Source organism: Ailuropoda melanoleuca, chromosome 2, assembly GCF_002007445.2.
Source record: "Ailuropoda melanoleuca isolate Jingjing chromosome 2, ASM200744v2, whole genome shotgun sequence".
NCBI classification, from domain to species: domain Eukaryota; kingdom Metazoa; phylum Chordata; class Mammalia; order Carnivora; family Ursidae; genus Ailuropoda; species Ailuropoda melanoleuca.
This window is the reverse complement of record NC_048219.1, coordinates 199577528-199598454: the sequence shown is the minus strand read 5'-3', so window position 1 is coordinate 199598454 and position 20927 is coordinate 199577528. Positions and strand designations below refer to the sequence as shown.

Sequence of the window (20927 nt, the reverse complement as noted above, 5' to 3'; positions counted from 1 at the left end):
GGAGCGGGGTCCGGGCTCGGAGGCGGGGACGGGCTCCGCACATCTTGGGTGCCCGTCCCTGCCCGCGAGGCCCAGGGCCCCGGGGTCCCGCCCCCCTCCCCGGCCCCTGCCCTGGCGGCGAGCAGGTGCGGGCGGGGTGTGACGAGCGTGGTCCCGCGAGCGCGCGCGGATTCCCCAGCGCCCGGCGGCGCACGTGCAGGTGGAGCGCGGGGCGCGGGAGAAGGGGCCTCAGGCCCCGGAGGTTCGCGGCCGTCCTCCCACAGGTTAACACACCCTGACCAGTGGAGTAGCGATTTCGTTATTAAGGATGCGTGTTTAAACGTAGAGTCCGTTTCGTGAATTCGCCCCTAAACCTGTCAGATACGAACAAATGGAAACACTGTTTTTGCCCATCTTAGGTTCACTGAGAAAATTCAGACTGCACAGGAACTTAGTTTCCCCACCTCCTCAGGATCTCGTTCACCTTTGAATCTGAGTGTTAGCAGTTTGGGTGCATCCTTTCTAGCCTCCTTTCAGTGCTTGGGAAAATGCACACACGCACGGGTATCTAATTGCACTCTGCCGACCTTTGTGGCTGTGTTGGGTTTTTTTTAACTAAATAGACTTCATTTTTTAGAGTAGTTTTAAGTTTACGGAAAATTTGAGAGGAAAATAGAGCTCCTGTATACCCCTAAACACGTGCGCGGGCACACACAGCCCCATTACAAGTACTCTGCACTACTGTGGTACATTTATTATAGCTGTTGAAATAATTTTGATACATTGTTATTAAAGTCCATAGTTTACATTAGTACATCTGTGTTGTACATTCTATAGGTTTTGACGAATGTATAATGACATCTAACAATATACACAATAGTTTCTCTGCCCCCCAAATCCTGTGCTCCATCCACCTTTTCATTCCTCTCCCTACTCCCCACACCCCTGGCAAAGACTGATCTTTTTGCTGCAGTTTTCCCTTTACCAGAACGTTGTAGAGTTGGGATCACACAGTGTGCAGACTTTTCAGACGGGCTTCTGTCACTTAGTAAAATGCATTTAAGTTTCCTCCATGCTTTTCTGTGGCTTGATGACTCATTTCTTCTTAATGCTGAGTAATATTTCATTGTCTGGAGGTAGCACAGTTTACCCATTCACCTATTGAAGGACTTCTTGGTTGTTTCCAAATTTTGCCAATTATGAATAAACCTACTACAATAATTTGTGTACAGGTTTTTGTGTGGACATGTTTTTTAATCCTTTGGTTAAATACAAAGAAGTGTAAGATTGTCTAGGTTTGTAGGAAACCACAAAACTGGCTTCCAAAGTGGCCATATCATTTTGCATTTCCACCAGCAAAGAGGAAGTGTTCCTGTTGCTCCACATCTTCACTCGCATTTGGTGTTGTCAGTGTTCTGGATTTTGACCATTCTGATAGGTGGGTAGTTATTTCATTGTTCTGTTTGCAATTTCCTAATGACATAATTCCCTAATGAGCACCTTCTTACATGTATACTTGCTATCCGTACATCTTCCTGTGTGAGGTGTCTGTTCATAACTTTTGCCCATTTTTAAAAAAAGATTTATCTAGAGAAAGTATGGGGGGGCAGAGAAGAAGCAGACTCCCCACCGAACACGGACCCCAGTTCAGGGCCAAATCCTGAGATACGACCCAAGCTGAAACCAAGAGTCAGATGCTGAACCGACCGAGGCACCCATGCTCCCGGGTAACTTTTGCCCACTTTTTAAATTGGGCTGTTGGTTTTCTTACTGGTGAATCATACTATCCACTTTTCTACTATTTACATTTTTAACCTAACCCTCTTCGCAAACATCTGGCCACGTTTTACTCAATTCTACTTTACTCTGTTTACTAGATGTATTTCATTGCATTGGTGTGTCAAACTTTACCAAGAGATGTACCATGTTTTGTTTCCAATTTTCATTAGCATAAATAATGCCCTGGTGGACATTTATTCATCTGGCTGTATGTATCTGTGTGTTCCAGTTATTTATCCTGCATAATGAGCTACCTGGAAACAACTGCTTCAAAAAACCATTATCACTCAGAATTTTTGAGTCACGCATTTCAGCAGAGCTCAGCTGGGTGATTCTTTTCTATGTAATACCGTAGAGGTCACTGGGGTGGCTGGAAGGTAGCATTTAATTGGCATTATGCACCAGGTGCCTACATGGGACCTCTCCAGCGCAGTACTCCGTTCATGGCCATGCAGGGCTTCCAGAATTCCAGGAGGCCTCAGTAGAAACTGCAATACTTGTGAACACTCCTTGGTAGTCCCAAGACATCTCACTACATTTTATTGACCGAGCAAGTTGTTGGGGACAACCCAAATTTGAGGGGAGGGGAATTAGACCCATCTCTCAATGGGAGGAGTAGCAAGGATTGAGGCCATCTCTAATTTACACCTTGTCCTATTAGTTCTTTGAGATAAATTCTTAGAAGTGGAACTGCTGGGTAGCCTAGGTGGCTCAGTCGGTTAAGCTCTGGACTCCTAATTTCAGCTCAGGTCATGATCTCGGGGTCGTGGGTGAAATCAATCTCCATGTAGGGCTTAGGCTGGGTGTGGTACCCACTCAAGATTCTCTCCCTCTGCCCCTCCAGCTCCCCTACCTCTTAAAAAAAGAAAAAAAGGGGGGGATTTCCAGTTCACAAAGTATTGTGTGTTCTAAGTGCTGATACTTTTAAATTAATTGCCCAAGGAAAAAATTATACCGACACTCCACTAAGTATGTTTTTACACTTTTGTCAACCCTAGATTTTGTCAGGCTTTTTATCTTTACTAACTTGATAGAAAAAAAAAATAACCAAAAAACCAATCTGTGTTTTAATTTGTATTTCTTCGATTTTTTTAAAAGATTTTATTTATTTATTTGACAGAGAGACAGCCAGCGAGAGAGGGAACACAAGCAGGGGGAGTGGGAGAGGAAGAAGCAGGCTCCCAGGCGCCCCATGTATTTCTTCGATTTTAAGTTGGGCTAAACATATTTTTCCATATCCACTGGCTATTTGCAATTCTATCATTTTGTGTCCTTTACCCATTACCTATGAGAAAACTGATCTTCATCTTTAAAAGAAAAAGAAATCAGAGACAAACCATGAGAAACTTCTGACTCCGGGAAACAAACTGAGGGTTGCTGGAAGGGAGGTAGGTGATGGTAATTAAGGAGGGCACGTGATGTGATGAGCACTGGGTGTTACACACAACTGATGAATCATTGAACACTACGTCTAAAATCAATGATACACTATATGTTGGCTAATTTAATTTAAATTAAAAAAAAAGACTAATGGCCCTTCATATATCAGATATTGGGAATAACTTCTAGATAGCAGTTTGTCTTCTTTCATTCATTTAAGAAAACTGATGAATTCTGTTACAAAGACCCTGTTCTAGAAACGACCAGAGAGAGGACTCCTTTATGGTTTCCTTTAATTGCAATGTACTTAAGAGCAGGGTTTTTGGGGCGCCTGGGTGGCTCCGTCAGTGAAGCCTCTGCCTTTAGCTCAGGTCGTGATCCCGGGATCCTGGGATGGAGCCCCGTATTGGGCTCCCTGCTCAGCGGTGAGACTGCTTCTCCCTCTGCAACTCACCCCACTCATGCTCTCTCTCAAATAATTAAGTAAAGTCTTTAAAAAAAAAAAGAAGAAAAAAAAGGCTGGGTTTCTCAACCTCAGCACTGTTGACATTTTGGGCCAGAAAACTCTTTGCTGGGTGGGAGCACTGTCCTGTGCCTTGTAGGATGCTCAATGGCATCCCTGGCTTCTACTCACCGGATACAGTTAGCACCCCCCAAGTTGTGACAATCAAAATGTCCACCAACTCAGAAACAGTGCTTTAGGGGAAGGCTAAGCCAGTCTAACACAAAGAAACCCAGCCAAACTCCAGTGGCTTAGAAAAGACAAAATTTTATCTCTTGTGCAACAGTCCCAATGTGAATAGTCCCGGGGGCAGCAACCATGCTTCACCGGGTCACACAGGAGCCCAGATTCCTTCCAGCACGGTGTCCGTCCCCAGGGAGTTTTGTCATCATCAGCACAGTCAAGGCCTGGTTGCAAAGGGCAACCTGCTGTCTGAAGGAGCACACACCACGTCTACTCACACTTCATCGGCGCTCAGCTACGTGGCCACATGTAAGTGCAAGTGGGGCTGGGAAATGAAGCCTAGTCAGGCATTCATGTGCCCAGCAGACTCTTCTGGAAGTAGGTGAGTGCTATAGACCGACTATTCCCCCAGATTCATAGGTTGAACCCTAACCCCCAGTGTGACTGTATCTGGAGAGGGAATTAAGAGGAAGAGACACCAGAGACCTGTCTCCACGCCTGTCCGGTGGAAAGACTGGCGCCGTTGGAGCCACGCAGTCTGTGGTGTTTTGGTATGGTGGCCTGGCTAACACAGTGAGGAAGTGAGGAAGACGCTGCTGACACATCCTGTAAGACGGGAGGTTCAGCACACTTGAGGAACGGGAAACAGTAAAAGGGTTTTAGTGTCTTTTTGTTTTTTTTTTAATTGACGATCCCAAACACGTAAGAGTAGGGAGGCCCTAATGAGCCTGGTGTGCTCATCAGCCAGCTTTGGCCATCAGCACCTTACAACCCATTTTATGTCACCTCTGTCACCAAGCACACTCAGACCCAGACCCAGAACCCCATAATGTCCTCCACCAAGTGGATGTCCTTGTGCCCACCTACGAGAAGGCCTCCGTGGTGCTGTGACGAGATCCTACTCGCCCGGCTCCAGGGCAGACCGTGCTTACAGTCAGGCTTGATTCCTAACTGTCCATGCAGCAAAGCAGAAAGACTGAAGGTCCAGATGCAAGGGTGCTCCTCTGCCCATGGCGGGGCCGTGAGATCAGCACTGGATACATGGAGATGCTGAAGGCACCCTGTGACCATGAAGGAAAAGCCAGAACTGCTAAAACGTGGACCTGACCTTTGACATCACCCATCAGCGGAAGCCGTTCTTGGCTGCCTAACTCTGGACTTTGAATTATGTGTGATAACGAACTATCCTGATGATTGAGCACAGTTAGGCTGTGTTCTGGGACCTGCAATTAGCGTCATTCTGATAAAAAGAGGCAGGGCGTGTTGGAAGACACAGACGCAAAACTGCTTGTTGTACCTTAATAACAGCCATCACCAGACCTGCACTAGTTAAGCGACTACTGCAATCAAAAGGGCACCCCACCACCACCCCGCATACAAGGCTCCGACAGCCAGGTTCCTCCATCTTCACAGGCAACCAGGAAGGCCGTGCGTTCACAGCTGATGCACCATGTTACACGTTCTCCGGCCGTAGCCCAGGGCGCTCATCCTACACATGTGGTACAAGGCTGTGCTGGCACGCGCCAAACCCTGGGAAGGCTGTCTTCTCTCTTCTAATCCTTTCATCCTTTAAAGGCCCAGGAAACGGCCATTTTAGAACAGGAGACATCAAACCAACCGCTATTGCTTCCCTACCTATAACACTAAGCACTAGCCTTTGCATCAGCGAGGCTCCCCTAGGTCGTGCTGCAGTAACAAGGGGCCCCAGAGTCTCCGGGAGGGACCTGGAATGCCGGTAGCTTACTTCTTGCTGTGCTACCTATCAGTGGCAGAGGCTGCAGCCTGGCCCTGGCTGTATTTCCTTCACTGGAGATCCAGGATGAAAACACAGCCCTGATTGTGCATATGCTCTTCTCACATAGGGCGGGAGGGGGGCAAGGAGGGGACGGGCGAGCCACACAACAGCTTTCAAAGCTCCCCCCCAAAGTACGAAGTCAGCTGTGGTTACAACAGCGTTTGGACGTCGCACAGCCAGGATCAACATCAAGGAAGGAGGCAGATACTTCGGAATAATACTATAATCTATCCCCCTCCCAGAACCCAAGGCCACGGCAGGCAAAGGTCGGCTGGGGGGACACAAAGCCACGCTAGCTACGGAGTCACGTTCTCAGGGGCTTGTGCGAACACGAGAGCTGGGGGAGCGAGGTCGGGGGCGCCGCGGCGGAAGACTGCAGAGCTGCGGGCAGAGGCCCCTGCCGTGCAGCAGGGAGGCAGGCGTCTGGAGCGCTCCCGAGAACGCAGCCTCGAGGATCAAGTCCACCGCCCTCCCAGCTGCAACTGCCTCCAAACCCGCACGCGGGCCTGCCGTCCGCAAACCCCGGCTACGAGGGGACCTCCGGGAGCCGCGGCCCGCAGCTCCTCAGAACCTGAGTGTCGCGCCGTCGCAAACCCCGCAGGTTCGAGTGAGCCCCCCAGGGGGATGGCATCTGGGGCGGCCCTCGGGAGGCCGGCACCGCGCCAGCTCCGGGAGCGCGGGGTCTCACCTGAAAAATGCCCGGACGCCCCTAAAATAGTAACAGCGCCCGAGCGACGGTGACCCCCACTTCAGGAGTCGGGCACGAGCGACGGCACGACAGCCCCCTTCCCCCTCCTGGGAGTCTGTCTCCGTCGTCCCCGGCTCGCAGCTCCCACAGCTCCGCAGCCCCGAGCGTTACAACAGCAACAACGGTCTGTCTTCCCGGGACCGCCCTCGCGGGAGCGGGACTGTCCGCCCGCGGCCAGCGCTCCACGCCCCCGCGCCGCCCCTCAACGTCCCCGCTCGCCGCCCACCGTCGCAGCCGCCAGCTCTCCCGGCGGGCCTCTTCCAGAGGACTCCGCCGGAAGGGGCGGGGCGACCATGCCGTCTCCCCCCCCCCCCGGGGCCGATACCAGCCAGTCAGAGCACGGCCGGAAAATGGCAGCCAATCCCAACGTGCGGAACCCTCTAGTCAACTCCGGAGCGCGGCGTCGACGCTGTCTAGTTCAGCCCGTCCCAGCGCGCTCCGCGGACGCAGGTCCATTTCAGCCAATCCCAGCGCGCGCCTTGGACGACCGCCAATGGGAGCTCCGAGCAGCGCGGGGTCGGGCGGTCGCGGCGGGCGGCGGGAAGGCGCGAGGATGGCGGGCCGGCGCGGGGCCTTCATCGTGCTGGAGGGCGTGGACCGCGCGGGGAAGAGCACGCAGAGCCGCAAGCTGGTGGCCGCGCTGTGCGCCGCGGGGCACCGCGCCGAGCTGCTCCGCTTCCCGGGTGGGTGTGGTGCCGGCGAGGCCGGGGCCCGGCTGAGGACGCGCGGCGGACGGGCGGGCGCACGCTCGGTCCGGGGCGCGGGTGCTCGGTGCGCCTGCTCCTGACGTGCGACCCCGCGCCCCTGTGTCAGGTGCGGCCGTGGCAGGGCCGTAGGTCCCTGAGACTGTCGTCACGAGGGGATGACGGTCCGTGCCCCGCCCCCCAGCGGGGTCCCGGTGCCGTCGTGGAGGCCGTGCCGCAGTTTCTGGGTTTGGTGACAGCTGTGGGTCCTTGGATGCGATTTGATGGGATTTTTTAGTTTTTAAAGTAAAACATTGACCTCAAAAGTGCGTATGAAAATATCAATGCTTAGGTTACCCGGAGACTCCTTAAGGCTTAAAAAACGGGTAGGGAAATGGGGTGGGGGTGGTTTTTGAATACTCGGCCTTCCGATCTTGCAGCCAGCCTGTCTGCACATCCCACGAACACTTCATTTGAGGCCCTGCGTTGTACCTCCCTTCCCTTTTCCTGAAGCGTTTTCCATCCCAGTGTGTCTGCGCACTGTTGCCCTTTCTCAGGGAAACTCCTTCGGCTTCAGGGGAAGGTAGGAACCTGTGTGGAGACATCGTAAAATAAAACTCAAAAGACTTGGGTTCAGCCCAAACCATATTCTAATTTAAGTGGAAAGCCTGCCCTCACTTTTGTGTTTCTTTCTCTGTCTCTTTTTTTTAGAAAGATCCACTGAAATTGGCAAACTTCTGAGCTCTTACTTGGAGAAGAAAAGCGAGGTGGAGGATCACTCGGTGCACCTGCTTTTCTCCGCAAACCGCTGGGAGCAAGTGTAAACACCACTTTTGTGCTGCCCCCCCCCCCGTGCTTTGCCTCCTGCTTGAGATTGGGTGAATGCAGCTCTTGATTCTGAATGGTGTTGGCAGGAATGCCAGAGGCTGTACCTTTGCAAGTGTCCATCCTGTCCCCCTTGAGCCCAGGTCTTAGAGCTCTGTGGTTCCCAACCAGCACGAGTTGACGCTTTTCCTTCCTCCTGCCCTGCCACCTTTTTGTAATTAATACACGTTATTTTGTAAGGTAACATTAGGTGTATGGAAAAGCTGGTGATAAGTACAGAGCTTCCCCTCTACCCCATCCCTCCCTCCCGCCCCCAATTTCTCATATTATTTGTCTTAGATTAGTGTGTTACATTTGTTACAACAGATGAACTGATGTTGACACTTTTTTAAGGTTTTATTTATTTATGTGAGAATGAGAGGGGGAGGGGGAGTGGGGATCAGGGAGCAGAGGGAGAGGGACAAGCAGACTGCTGAACGTGAGCCCTGATACAGCACTCGATCCCAGGACCCTGAGATTATGACCTGACCCGAAGTCCAGAGTCAGGCCAGAGTCAGGCGCTCCACAGACTGAGGCCCCCAGGCGCCCCTTGTTGACACATTATTACCTGAAGTTCACAATTTACTTTTTCCTCTGCCCCTTTTATTTTACATATTATTCAATCTCCTCACTCAATATTTGACTGTGATCAAGTGTCTGTGACACTGTGTGCTTTTATTATTATTATTTTTTAAAGATTTTATTCATTTGAGAGCGAGACAGAGCACAGGCAGTGGGAGAGGGAGAAGCAGACTCTGTGCCGAGCTGGGAGCCCGATGTAGGGCTCGATCCCAGGACCTGGGGATCATGACCCGGGCTGAAGGCACCCCGTGGTGTGTGCTTTAGATACTCTTGTTTCCGTTTACATACACATATGTCATTGGAGTAGTTTTGTTTTTTAGCATGAATAAGTGGGATTCTTCCATACTAACCATCTTGTGACTGGCTTTCTGAGTCTGCCTTGCGGAGTTCTGACTTTCCTATTGGCCTGGGGTGCTCTCCAGAAAGGCTGTTCTGAGGTAGATTCAGCCAGATGCCTATTCATGGCATTGTCCCTCTTTCAAGCAAGCCTGCACCGCTTTCTTCTGGCTCAGCTGTGTCTGGTTTGGAAGGCCTTCCCACGCCCAAGATAAGAAAATGAGGTCATTTTTATACTTTTTAATACATCTGGAATTTATGGACATAATTGTTCTGATTTTGCTTTTTGTGGCCTTGTAGAAAAATAAGGTAGGTCCACTTAGAAATAACAAGTAATGCTGACTCCACTTCCTGGTGATCCAGCCCCTGCTGTGCAGGCCTGCTTGCCTGCGGTGCCTCTGCCTGCCTCAGCTCCCACGGCTAACGCTCCAGGTGGTTCCAGCCACTACCGTTTGATCAGATTTGAAAGTCCTTGGGTGACAGGTCATATGTCACGTTCACATGTGGCACCACTGCCCACCAGCGGTGTGACCGTGGTCCTGCACAGCCACTCTCAAGCACAGCTTCCCTGCCAGTGTGGTGGTAAGTCTTGGTGAGGGCCAAGGCAAGCTGCCCAGGCGGGCCTAGGAGTGAGGGCTCAGTAAACCTGGGCTGTTGGGAAGCACTTTGTGAGGAAACCGGTTCTTTCCTCCACCTTTTTGCTATGCTTCGTCTTAACTGAATCAGTTGCCGGTTCCTGAAGAGACTTGTCCTCTGGCATCTTTACAGTTCAGGGGCACAGAGTGTGTGGTACTCTCCTCACAAGTGGGGGCAACACCCTCCATTTCCCTCCCCATCTCTGTTTGCCAAAACCCAGCGTGCCCCCAGGGGCATCTTCAATAGCACTCCAGGCAGGAATTCATTCCTAGAAATGAGTGATCTCTTTTACTTTCTGTGTCAGTCTAGCAATTTTCTACTCTACTTATTTCTAAGTTTTTACTTTGGAATAATTTCATCAACTGGAAGAATTGCAAGAATAGTGCCAAAAATTCCTGTATGCCCCTCCAGACTTCCCCTATGATTAGTATTTTGCCACATTTGTGTTACCATTTGTTCACTTTTTAAAAATTACAGGTCATTTGTTATAAAATTCAGGGTTGGTCTGCTGTTTCCTCGCAAGTAGATTTGGGTTTGTATTTTTGTCAGGAATACCGTGGAAGTGACCCTGGGTCTGTCGTCTTTAGGACGTTGAGCCAGGCGGACGCAGTGCAGTTCGGCCACCACTGGACTGCTTGTGAAGGGGGTGCTGGGCGTTCCACCAAATGACTCTTTCCTGTTACAAATAGTAAAAAGGGGAGGGGGACCTGGAGGGCTCAGTTGGTGGAGCGTCTGCCTTCGCTCGGGACATGGTCCCGGGGTCGAGGGATCGAGTCCCGTGTTGGTCTCCCTGCTCAGCGGGGAGTCTGCTTTTCCCTCTACCTGCCCCTCCCCCTGCTTGTGCTTGCTCTCTGGCAAGTAAATAAATACAATCTTTAAAAAAAAAAAAAAACAAGATTAAAAAGGGGGGGAATACTACAAAACTATATAAATATCCCCTTCCTTATCAAACTGATTTTCTGCTTTATCATTCGTTAATAAACCTGCTGAGTCTGTTGTGATTTCCAGTGGTGGGTGTTCTGATCCGTCACCTCTACGTGCATTAGTTGGCTTCCTACGTCCCCCCACCCCGGTCATCCATGCGTCCATCATTAGTGTGGACTCACAGGTACTTACTTGGTGAGTCATACTGTCAGTGTTCTGATGTTTAGATTATTGCAAATTTGGCCTCTGGAGATCTCTTCACATTGACTCCTGTGTCCATGTGATGTGTTCCCAGGCCTCATGTTCTGAGAACTTTTGGGTTAGAACAAGATGTTCAGGTCTCTCCTGTGTTTCCTCCTTTTCCAGCCCAGGAACCAGCTGCTCTTTTCTGCTTAGTGGAGAGTAGTATTTAGAAACCAACATCTGGGTGCTGGGTGCTCGCTGCTGGTGAGCATCCCTGCCTCTGGGCTCCTGTTGCAGTTGGACCTGCATAGAAGTTGGTCTCTGTCTGTGTCTGTCTCTCTCTCTGTATCTGTGCTCACTGATACCTCCTGTTCTAGCCCGGCACCATGCTCTTGCTGGCTCGTGGCATCGTCCATATACCCACCTTTCTAAAAGCCTATAGAGAGGTCAGTGCTGGTTTGCAGCTCTGTCCTTATAACAAGGGCACACGGAGTGCTGTGTTCAAAAGTCTCTTGGGGCAGGATTTTCCCATCTTCACTGTGTGTTCATTTGGGTTACAGATTCATTTGACTTTGTATATGATTTTAGGGTTTCTTTCTCCATCTTGATTTTAGTTTTTGAATACATGAAACATTGAATGGTTCTAAAAGTCAGAAAAAGGTCACTGCCTTACCCACCCACTTCTGCCCTCCCTCTGTCGGTAACCCATTCCATTCATTTCTAGCGTTCCCTTCTGCAATTATTTTATATACAAGCAGAGACGTATGTGATGTCTTAATTCTCCAATTTGCCTCCTTCCTCAAAACACAGCCTGCCGTGTGCTTGTACTCTGCTTTCCTAACGCCATCAGGAGGTGGTGCTTTGTCGGCTGACACACACCTCCCTCATTCCTCATACGGCTGCGTCGTTCTCTTGGGCATGTGCTGTACTTATTTTTTCTACCAGTTTTCTGTTTGTGAGGTAAGGTAATTTTTTTTAAGTTTGCAGTTACAGGTAATGCTGTGATGGAAACTGCATTTTACTGCCGGAGGTGTGCCTTCTCCCTCCCTACTGTTCTGTGAACTTCTCAAGGTCACAGGTAACAAACATCTTTTTGTTCCACAAAGTGCAAGGGACACTTCTTGCTAATGTCAGGCTCTTTGTCTATGCACATCTTCCTAAGATCTTGGGGCTGGGGGATGGTGGTTGAGCCGCCATCACCTGGCTGAGGACACCCTTGGCTACCCCGTCCGTCCTTGTCCTGGCCCTTCAGGCTCTAGGTGATCCCATCCTGGCTGCATCTGCACCTTTGCTCTCCTGGGCTCTCCTTCCCAGTAGGGTAGCCAGGCCCCTCCGTCCCCCTGCCCAGACGGCCAGCAAGCCTTCCTCTGTTCATCCATCTTCGTCAGTCGTGTTTGTGTTGCTTTCATGGACTCGTCTTTTTCACACTGCGCTTTGGTGGGAGTACCCGGTGGCATCTTCTAAAGAGAAGATCCAGAGCTTTTCTGAATAAACATAAGGCCACAAATCGCTGCCCTGTAATCCCTCACTGCATTGGTTTCAGTATTGGTGAATTATACTCTCAGGGCCTGTGAAGCCAGGACCATGGCTCAGAAATGCTGTCTGTTTTTTTAGGCCGCTAATTAAGAAGAAGTTGAGCCAGGGCATCACCCTCGTTGTTGACAGATACGCATTTTCTGGTGTCGCCTTCACCAGCGCTAAGGAGGTGAGTGCCGCGTGGCCCCCAGGGGGCTGATGCCAGGTGTGGACTCGGCGTGTCCACGTACCGCCTCCCGGAGTGTGAGAAGCCTTCTCTTTGCTTGGTTTGCTCTTGAGTGCGAGGAAGAGCAAGTGTGCGTGGAGCTGTGGCTTGTCATCAGATAGCTTGGACGGTGGGTGTCACCACCTCCCTTTCCCAACATGCTCACTCAGCAGCACTGCTCCATTTGGCGTCTTATTTTCAGAGTGGATGGTGCGTGTCTGGGCGCTTCCTGTGTGTTTGCGTGGCCTCCCCGTGCCACGGAGCTGTCGTTTTGGGGTATATAGTGCCTACGCTGCCACTTTGTTCTGCCTGTCTAGAAGTTTTCAAATACATACCAGCAGAGAAGACAATACACCGCCCAGCACCGTCACCTGCCTGAGAGCCTTCTGGCCTCCTCTCCAACCCGCCAGACACCTCCCCAGCTCCTTCATGAACATCTCCGTTCACATCCCAAAATGACTTTTTTTTTTTTTTTAAAGATTTTATTTATTTATTTGACAGAGATAGAGACAGTCAGTGAGAGAGGGGACACAAGCAGGGGGAGTGGGAGAGGAAGAAGCAGGCTCATAGCAGAGGAGCCTGATGTGGGGGCTCGATCCCGTAACGCCGGGATCACGCCCTGAGCCGAAGGCAGACGCTTAACCGCTGTGCCACCCAGGCGCCCCCCCAAAATGACTTCTTACAAACACAATCTCGCCTCGGACAGCAGGCACTTCGTGCCACTGCCATTCAGTCCGTGTGCAGAGTGGCCAGTTCGGTTACAAACTGTTTGATTTGTCTTGTGTTTTTATAGTTAGAGTGAATCAGAATCCATTTCAGGGCCATACTTGAAGTGTCTTAAATCTCTTAAAGTACAGGTTCCCACATCTCCTTTTTTCCTTGCGTTAAAATTTTTTGCAATTTTAGTTCGGGGAGGCTACTTGAAGGAGCATTGGGCTCTCCTGTCTTGAGACTCAGGGCGTCTGGCTGTCTCGTTTGTGATAACAGCCCTTGATGATGGTTCCTTCATGAGGGGTGGCCAAATGATAACCGTTTAGTTCTGCCAGTCCTTCCTCGTGTGCTGGCTGGAATTCTTAAAGCACACTTGCCCTATGAAGCGTTGGTCACTGAGATTCCGTCTGTAAGAGGAGGACAGGACAAGTGACCGTCTTGCCATGGACCGGCTCCCTCACGTCCTCCCAACGTGCTGCTGCGGCTGGGGGCTCCCTCCTCAGCTGAGTGCCTTGCTTGAGCCTGTGGCTCCCAGCACACAGCCAGGTTCTAACCCTAAGTCTTCAGAGCTCTGTGGCTTTAAGACGGCCTTTCTGGCCATGACCTTTTCCTCCAAAAATGGTGACGCTATTTTAGAAATTGATGAACCTGAACAAGGGGTCGCTCCCTTCATGGGCCCTTCTGCTGCCTACCCCGGGCCTCCTGTGTGTGGTGGGCCCCCAGGGTCTCTGCCGTGTGGACTGAGCTTTCTCCCTGGCCAGGGGGCACTGGGCCGTGTCAGCACGCGCACCCTGGGACCCAGGCTGTGGGTGATGACTCCACGGGGCTGTGGTGAATCCTGTCTTTGAATGTCCACAAAGTCAAAGCAAATGAAGGTTACGTGGGAGAAAGCAAACCATTTGGGATCTCAGAAATAAGAGAACCACTACCACGTAAGAATTCTCAATTTTTGGTATTTCAGACAGACATTAGCGCGTTTTTCCCCTTTTATGAACTTTGATACTGAAAATTAGACCCCATTAAGCCTTCTTTCTGTAACTGTTGGGTTCTGTGCTGCCAGAATTTTTCCCTGGATTGGTGCAAGCAGCCGGATGTAGGCCTCCCCAAGCCGGACCTGGTGGTGTTCCTTCAGTTACGGTTGGCGGAGGCTGCCAGGCGGGGAGAGTTTGGCCGCGAACGCTACGAGAATGGGAACTTCCAGGAGCGGGCGCTGCATCGCTTCCACCAGCTGATGGCGGATGAGACTTTGAACTGGAAGGTGAGGGTGTCTTCCTGCGTCTCCAGAACGGCAGACTGGGCAGGCTGGGAGCCGCCGGCGGGTGGCTCGGAGACGGCAGCCAAGCGCTGCAGTTTCTGCCGCTCCGTCAGGCAGGGCCTCTGGGCGGGCCTCTGTGTGTGGCGTCCTTTGTGATTGTGCAAAACAAGGGAGCTTGGTGCCTTGTGGGGGAGTCGGGGAGAATTGGCCAGATAGCAGCTCCCGACAGCAGTCCTGCACGGCCAGCTGTCCTCCACCGGGCTTTGCCGTGCTTGTCATCTAGAGCGCCAGCCTGGGAGCCACTCTGCACTTTGCCTTCCGTCTGGAACTTACGAGTCGCACTCTGGCTTGTTGTGCCTGTCACTCCTGCCCTGCCCCCCAGTCTCCTTAGAAGTTGGGTCTGGCTGTTTGGGGCTCAGCTCCCACTCCCTGGGAGCCATTTGCTGCCTCCCTCTCAACCCGGTCCTGCCAGTTCCAGCCCCAGGGCCGTTCCTCATTTCCTCTCGTGGGGATGAGCCCCTGTCTCCACACTCACTCCCAGGCCTGGGCCTCACCCACAGGCTCACGTCCCACCCCCACCCCGCGACATTACCACACTCTGCCGTCTCCCTGTGCTCGGTGCCTCACAGCCCTGTTCCCTCCACCTCCGTGCACCTCACCCAGGGCCTGGCCCCAGCCTCACATCTGCCTCCCTGAAGGACCACCTGCTCTCCACACTGGATATCCCATTCCTCCCTGCACATGCCTATCCCCAGACCCACCTCATGTGAGCCCACCCTGGTCTCCTGGGCCCACCTTCGTCCCCATGTGGTCAGAGGCCATCCTGGCAGCGAGAAAGACACTGTGGACGGTTGATAAGTCTCACTGCCGAGGCAGGCCGCAGCCTTGCTGCTCTGGGGAAGGGTTAAGGGTGTTGACTTCGGCTCCTAGTTTGGCCGTCTTGTCTGGTTGATGCTTCTCTCGTGGCCTGCCTGTCTGCGGCCCTCCCCACTTCTCCACACTGACCTCTGTTTGCTCGTTGCCAGGATGGGCGTTCCTCAGGGTGCAGGGTTGCACACGTATTTTTAAAGTATGGGTTTCACCACTAGCTAAAAGAATGAGACCTCTCATAAGCGAAAATGGCATAAAGCAAAGAAGCAATTACCATTAATTTATATGGAAACATTTTTTAATGTTCCCAGACCCAAAAAAATCACCTTTCCTAGGCGTTTGTGAGACATCTTGCTAACAGACGCACAAAATCAATGGAGATGAAGCCCACACACTCCCAGACACAGCTCAGAGCTCTGGCAGCTGGACGCCAAGATGCTGAGCGAGGTTCCCAGGACAGAGCACAGCGGGGCCCCTCCCGCCGCTCCCTGCACACTGCTCCTGAGGCGGCTCGCTGTAGAACAAACGCTGAGTGCTATTTTTGCTTTTTGCCTTTTTTTGTAAAAACAAAAACACTTTTTGGATTTTTTTCAGTTAGCAAAAACAGGTACTAACATAAATCTTTCACAAAAGCAAAGTGGTGTAATGTGAACTTTCACAAAGCAGGGGACGCCTGCGTATCCCTGGCCTTTCCATCTCTTTCATGTGCTCATGTCAGTGCTGAGCCCATGTGGCCTGTCTGACGGTCTGAGAAGGGCATTTCTTTCCCCACGTGGACGCTTCAATCCCATTTTTGTACTGGTTGATTTTATACGAAAAATCGCAAAGTTCTGTTCCCTTTCTGTTTTTCCTTTGTCAATCAGTTCTATGTGGTTTAAGCACATTTCAAACCCTGCAAGGAACGGGACTAGAAGGTATGAAATCAGGAGTGGGAGTGGGGAAAGAAACAGGAAACCGTTTCCTGCCGACCAGTGCTGGCGCTCTCCGCCCCAAACCTCCCCAGTTTTCATCTCATGTCACTTCCTTTAGCTTAAGAACGTCTTTTAACGTTTCCTGTAGGGTGGGTCTCCTGGCATAGAACTCTCAGCTTTTGTTTATGTGAAAATTAAATTTTTTTAGCATTCTTTGAAAAAAATTTTAAACAGGAACAAAAAAAATTAGAACTTGCAATAATACAAAGACTCTTCCCTGGGACCATTTGAGAACAAATTAGTCCCTAATGCCCCCTCCGTGCTGTGTACTGTCAAAATTGGGACATTCACACGGATCCCTTGCTGCCCTCAGGTTCCCAGGCCCCGTTCAGGTGCCCGCATTGGTCCCCCTGGTGTCCTTTTTAACAAATGACCCTGTGTACGGTCCTGTCTCTGGTCTCCAGCCTGTGCGACTTTCACAACACTGACCCTTTTGAAGGTCACAGCAGTTGATTTGTAGATGAGTCTCAGATGGACTTGGCTGTTTCCCCATGATGGGATTCCGGTTGATCTTCAGGAGGGCGGCCTGGGAGGGATGCTGGGTTCTCGCTGTGTCCTGCCACGTGTGTAGGATTTCCGTTTGTTCCACGTCTGCTAATGTGCACTTTTCGGGGTCTCTCTTTCTATTTTGAGTGCCGCTGGCGCACACGCAGGGGCACCTTGGTGTACGGCCGAGTGACCGGACGGGCGTGTACGTTCCTCTGTGCTCGCCACATGTGTGGCCGCACCTGTCCCTACACGACGCCATCACGGGATCACCGACCACAGCCCCCGTGCTGCGCCTTTCGTCCCCAGGACGTACTCTGCCCGTAACTGGAAGCGGCACCTCCCGCCGCCCTTCACCCCTTCTGTCCACCCCCCACCCCTCCCCTGCAGGGCACCAGCGTGTCCTCTGCCTTTATGGCTCTGATTCTGCTCTTTGTGCAATTATCCGTTTTCTTTGTGTGTTAGATCCCACAGACAAGTGAGATGTGACGGTGTTCGTCCTTCTCTGTGTGACTTATTCACGGAGCAGGACGCACTCTCGTGCCACCCGTGTTGTTGCCGATGGCCAGAGCTCATCTTTCTGTATGGCCGAGTGATGTCCCACTGTGTGCATGTTGGTGACGTTCCCTTTCGCCACTTGGCTCAGTGCTGTTTGCCAGGCTTCTCCAAGGTGACGTTCCTTTTTCTCCCTCTGTGATTAATATTTTGTGATGAGATTCTTATAAACCATGTAAAAATCTCACACTCGTATGTTCAGCTTCCCTGTACATTTATATCCGTACGGATTCGTGTTTCTGTTTGACTCACCGCGGTCTGTGCCGCCCGCCCCGCCACCCCACCCGGCAGCTCCCGGTACCGTCTCGTAGGTCCCTGCACGATGGGGACACTTACTGCTCCCCGGCACATCAGTAGTTTCTGGGTTCATCCTATACACGCCCAGCCCCGCGCTGGAATCGGCTGCCTCCCCCGGTGTCCGTGCTTCCGTCGTGTGGAGAAAGCTATTCTGAAGCCGTGCCCGGGGCCCAGGTGCTTGTTGCCATGGCGCTGTCGCTGCTCCCAGGCCCTCAAGGACCAGAGATGTAGTGTATACGCGATATGCCTGCGTGTACAAGTTTATATGTAATATGCGTGTGCGTGGTGTGCCTGTGTGCGAGTGTACATTTGTGTGTACGCGCATGCGTAGTATCCCCGTGCACGGGTTTATATGCCGTGTGTGTGTGCGCCCGCCGTGTAGTATGCCCGTGTACAAGGTTATACCTGGTTCGCGGTTTGCAGTAAGCAATCCCAGAAGCCTTCAGGTGGGTGTCGCCATGTGGGGTCTCGGGCTGTGCAGGAGATCACTGTGAGCCGGGCAGTCAGACCGCACGGAGTGGTCATACCCACCTCTGAGCGAGTCTACACCCCCCTCAGCGTCTCCAGAATTGGCTGCCCCAGAGGCCTCATCAGGGCTGAGCCTGGACCGGCAGTGAGCCAGGGCACCCCCCTGAGCACACAGAAGCTTCTGTCCAGCGCCGTCCTCCTCGCCCCGGGCGGAGAGCAGTGTCTCGGATGGCTGACTCCCTTAGTGACCCGAGGTCCTCATGCTTTTCACGGGAGGGCACAGCATCCACGCATGGGGGGGGAGAGCCCCCCAGCTGGTCAGGATGAAACCGTCTTCCCAGGGAGGAGAGGATTCAGACCCAGGGCTGGCTTCTGTGCAGAACTCCCTTGAGCCCGGAGCAGCATCTGGGCGTGGCCTCGGAGGGACAGGCTCTCCCTGCCTCTGCGGATCGGAGCTCCACTGGCTGAGCGGGGAGGGTGTCTCACTGACGTGCAGGCCCCCACGAGCTGGCGGGGGGAAGGTCTGATCAGGAACAAGACTGGGTGTTTCTTCTGTGTCTGGGCCGCAGCAGGAGTGCGGGTCGGCTTCATCCCAAGGACACAGGCAAAGTCCACCCTCCTCAGCCAAGGGCAAAGGTCAGACAGAGGTGTCGGAAGGCCCCGAAGGTGTGCTGTGCCCTTCTAGAAGCCCGCCCTGACTGAAACCCCTACACGCGGAGAATAGGGAAAGCGTTAACCACTCTCTCCTTCTGCCTCCCCCGTGGGGATAGATGGTCGACGCTTCCAAAAGCATCGAAGATGTCCACAAGGAAATCCACGCCCTCTCTGTGGATGCCATCCAGGCCGCCGCGCAGAGGCCGCTGGGGGAGCTGTGGAAGTAGCCGTGTGGTGCCCCCCCCCCCGGCCCCGCAAGGCAGGCTCGGCGGGGCAGGCGGACGCCCAGACGACGTGCTCACGGTGCTCACAGCAGAAACAAGCAGCCGCAGGTCAGCCTCGAGGGAGCCAGCGGGGGGAGCCGTCCTCCTCTGTCCTCCTTTCACCCCCAAGATACCAATAAATTACTGTGTTTCTTATGGAAATTTAATGACCACTTGCAGGCAGTTTCAGTGAAGTGGCAATCAGTTCAAATTCTCCTGAATTTCTTACAGGCACTAATACAAATCCACTTGTAAAGGTGCCGTGGAAGCTCTCACTTTCCTTAGCAGCTGTGGGCTTGACAGAGAGTCGTTCCGAGTGGGCAAGGCCCTGCGCTGGGCCCAGCCAGGCTGCGGCCCAGGGGCCTGTCCAGTCTCAATGCTGCGGACGCGGGCTCGGCTTTTCGCTGTTTTCGGTCTGTCCGGTTTGAAGCTACTCTGAGTGGTCTGCTGACTTCTAGGAGAATCCGGAGCAGAGGGCAGTGCAGAGTGCTGGACGGACGGCAGGCAGGGTTGCCCCCTGCCCACTCAGTGGGTCTGGATCCTCCCACCTGGAGTGGCAGGCAGCAGCCTTCTCCTCCTGTGCCTAGGATGTGATCACCAAGTGGTGACCAGGCGACTCCGACTGGGGCGCAGGCAGAGCCTGCATGTGGCCGGGAGGGTCCTGCACGGCGGCAGCGCCAGGCACGCACTTCCCCGCGCTGGCCAGTGTCCATGCTTATCTGGGTTCCTTGTCTGTGGTCACTGGGCAGCCGGCCCTCGGTCCTGGTCCTGGGGTGGCACCTCAAAAGGGGGCAAAGGACGTGACAGGTGAGTGGGCTGGTGGCTGTGCAGCCTTGAGTGAGGCCACGAGGGGACAGTCCTGGAGACACGGTTCTGTGTCATCTGCTTCCAAAGGGACTCCATTAGCTCAGCGTGGCCCTGCTGATGGCGGGGTGTCGGCCACAGGCTCCGTGCATCTGAAGCCTCTGCTCACGCACACCCAGACTGGGGCAGAGGTCAGAGCCCGAGGACCCGCGTGGGACAGAAGCCGTCCGAACCGCACATAGTTTGACTGGAGTCCTGGGGTCGCCCACAGGGATGGTCCGCAGCCGCCCTTGTTCTCCTTCACCCAACCGAGGCCATGCACCCTGGAAATAAAACCCGAGTTCATGTGATTTCCTAAGACCCCAAACCAGCCTCTCTGCTTCTTGCAGCCTTGTCGGGGCTGCTGGGTGTGGGGGAGTGGGTGGTGGGCCGAGCAAGCCGAGGGAGTCGGGCTGGGCCTGGGGCACCCAAGCACAGGCCAGGACGGGGTAGGGGCCGGGCTGTGGGGTCGGAGGTGGAAGGAACTCGGGAGGAGCAGCTGGAACCGGGGGGGGGGGGGGGGGCCGGCGGGCGGGGGGGGGGGGGGGGGGGGGGGGGGGGGGGGGGCGTCCTGCAGGCGGTGAGCAGCGGGACGGGAGTGGAGGCAGAAACGGTTTCTTCAGGGAATAGGGCATCTGTCTTGAAACATCTGGCCGCGGTTGCAAGGGCACGCTTGGCCAACGGGGGCAGGGGCAGGCGGGGAGGGTGTATGGTATGTGACACGGTCCAGAGCCCCCCGCTCCAGTGGCTTTTGCCCTGGGTTTGGGCAGAGTAGTGGCTCCTGAACGTGGCCATGCGGTCCTCCTGGAGCTTGGGAACAGGGCACCTGCACAGCGAGGTGGAGAGGAGAGGCCCTTGTCTGGGAAGGCCCAAGATGCAGTCACAAGGGTCTCTTGCAGGGAGGCAGGAGTCCTAGTCAGGGGACATTGGTGGCAGCAGGATGGGCCAGAGGGCACACCCTTGGGGCGCTCAAGGTGGAAGGAGGGCCGTGTACCCAGGGAATGCAGGCAGCTTCTAGGAGGGGGACGGGGGTAAACCTTGTCCCCTTGGAGCCTTCAGGAGGAAACAGCCCTGCAGAGACCTTGACTTAGATCCCTGGCCTCCGGGGTCCTGACAGGAAGGCTGTGGCTCAAAGCCACTGAGTGTGGAGAATGGTTCCAGCACAAGAAGTTCCTACGGGCATTTTCTAGAGGCCACGACGCAGGTGGACCTCCTCACCTGGGGGTCAGCTCAGTGCTT

The 20927-nt window shown here is 53.3% G+C and overlaps 1 protein-coding gene across 3 annotated transcripts; it reads left to right on the top strand.

The window, feature by feature from the left end:
- The first annotated feature begins 6789 nt into the window (after positions 1 to 6789).
- DTYMK (deoxythymidylate kinase) lies at positions 6790 to 19012 on the top strand. Of its 3 annotated transcripts, none has more exons than XM_034655599.1 (5): positions 6790 to 7049; positions 7761 to 7869; positions 12189 to 12279; positions 14087 to 14284; positions 16756 to 17041. In XM_034655599.1, exons 1-5 carry the CDS (start codon positions 6860 to 6862, stop codon positions 16933 to 16935), a joined length of 768 nt encoding a protein of 255 aa, XP_034511490.1. In that variant the 5' UTR covers positions 6790 to 6859; the 3' UTR covers positions 16936 to 17041. The 3 variants fall into 3 exon arrangements, with proteins under 3 accessions (XP_034511490.1, XP_034511492.1, XP_034511491.1); XM_034655601.1 differs by lacking the exon at positions 16756 to 17041 and adding an exon at positions 17074 to 18682 and having other exon boundaries at positions 6797 to 7049; XM_034655600.1 differs by lacking the exon at positions 16756 to 17041 and adding an exon at positions 18699 to 19012 and having other exon boundaries at positions 6809 to 7049.
- The last annotated feature ends 1915 nt before the right edge of the window (positions 19013 to 20927 follow it).